The 1622-nt window shown below is 39.9% G+C and overlaps 1 protein-coding gene across 1 annotated transcript in view; it reads left to right on the top strand.

Annotated features, from left to right (window-relative positions):
• LOC107041831 overlaps nt 1-1622 on the top strand; it is an 82223-nt gene that overhangs the window by 71413 nt on the left and 9188 nt on the right. Inside the window, exon 10 of the mRNA XM_029126389.1 lies at nt 810-1010. Coding sequence (XP_028982222.1) covers nt 810-1010 — 201 coding nt within the window. The remainder of the gene's footprint in view (nt 1-809; nt 1011-1622) is intronic.

Below are 1622 nucleotides of genomic sequence, written 5' to 3'. Positions count from 1 at the left end.
CTCTCTCTCTCTCTCTCTCTCTCTCTCTCTCTCTCTCTCTCTCTCTCTCTCTCTGTCCCTCACTCTAACCATTCTTGACTCATTGGTTTTCGAGTTGGTAAAACAGTTTACCGTAACGAGAAAATCTCGTTACAAGTGCTTACAACTACTTTACCCCTACTACCGTTCCGAACAGTGAACCCGGTAGGTATCTCAAAAAATTAGATGTGTTACGCGTGCGTGCGAAAAAGTGGTTCTTTACGCACTTGTAATACAGTATACTATTTCATTCTAATAATATAAATAGTGTGCTACTTTGTAAGTGGAAATATGGAGAAAAGGAAGAGTAGTCCATATGATTTTCATCAGTAATCGCAAATATCTTCAGTTTATATTTAAAATTTTGTTAACCTATGGAAAAATGTCATTCGAAAATTATCGATCATTAAAGTTTATACGATAAAATAAATGATGCGTGAATGAATTTTTGAATTCATTTTGAATTATTTCTATGTATTAAGATCACGGGTGGCAGCTACGGCCCTAACGGTCTCTGCCTACCGTAGTAGAAAATCATGGGAGGTTCCGCTAGGGGGAGCGGTCATTTCTTTTCCGAGGGTTAAAACAGAAGAAGATACAGATTTATGAAAAACGTATTAATGCACTGCTAATACCGACTGTCGCATGCAGGCGATCACCTGCTTGGTCTACTTTAACTATAGCCGAATCTTCGAACAAGTTAATTAAAAATGACAGACAGACAATAGAGGCCTATCATTCCTGACGTATTGTATACAGATTAAATTATAATTTTATGAAATCCTGCTCAGGTTGCTTGTAATCCACTCGTGGCCCCCTGTCTCTTCAACCTTAAGAAGGACCCCTGTGAGATGATAAATATCATAGGGAAACACCCCGAAATTGCTCAAATGTTGGAGCAATTGCTCAAGGAGCATAAAGGCACTACACTTCCAGCTGCTAATATACCTCGGGACAATAATGGAGATCCAGCTAAGTGGAACAATCTCTGGGTTAATTGGAAGGATTCGCAGCCTGCAATGACACCCTTTACTACTCCCCCGATTGAGACTTCTCCAGACAGTCTTTCTTCTTCAAATAGAATTATCATTACTATTTTAGGATGTTTACTGATTTATGCTGGATTTTTCATAATTAGTTCAATGATCAGGAATCGTAATACGAGAAATTCGATTGGTCAGAAAAATTATCCTGAAAATGTCGACGAACTGGCGAGTGAGATTGCCGAAATTCAGTAGATGAGCGAAGCAAGAAGTGGAAAATTGGAAATTCAAAACCCTCGCCGAAAAAGTTGTGAATTCACTGAGTGTAACCCTCAAGTACGCGCGCAATATACCATTATTGTGACCTGACTTGTGATCCCAGCCGCTGGGCCCGCCAGTATGCGATATAGTCGATATGCTGACAGCAAACAGTATGAAATTCATGTAGACAATTGAAACTTAAACATTTTACGTTTTTTGTTGTACTGAAATCGAATTTGTAAATTAGGCCGCAATATAGTTTGTGACGAGGGAACTTACATTCCCCACACACTAGCCCCCTAAAATTATAGACGCCCGCCACCGTTAGCCACCCTCCAAACCCCCTCACTACCTCTTCCC

The sequence above is a fragment of the Diachasma alloeum genome, unplaced genomic scaffold (genome assembly GCF_001412515.2).
Source record: "Diachasma alloeum isolate Michigan unplaced genomic scaffold, Dall2.0 Dall_scaffold_00381, whole genome shotgun sequence".
Taxonomy (NCBI): domain Eukaryota; kingdom Metazoa; phylum Arthropoda; class Insecta; order Hymenoptera; family Braconidae; genus Diachasma; species Diachasma alloeum.
This window is presented reverse-complemented; position numbering and strand designations above follow the sequence as displayed.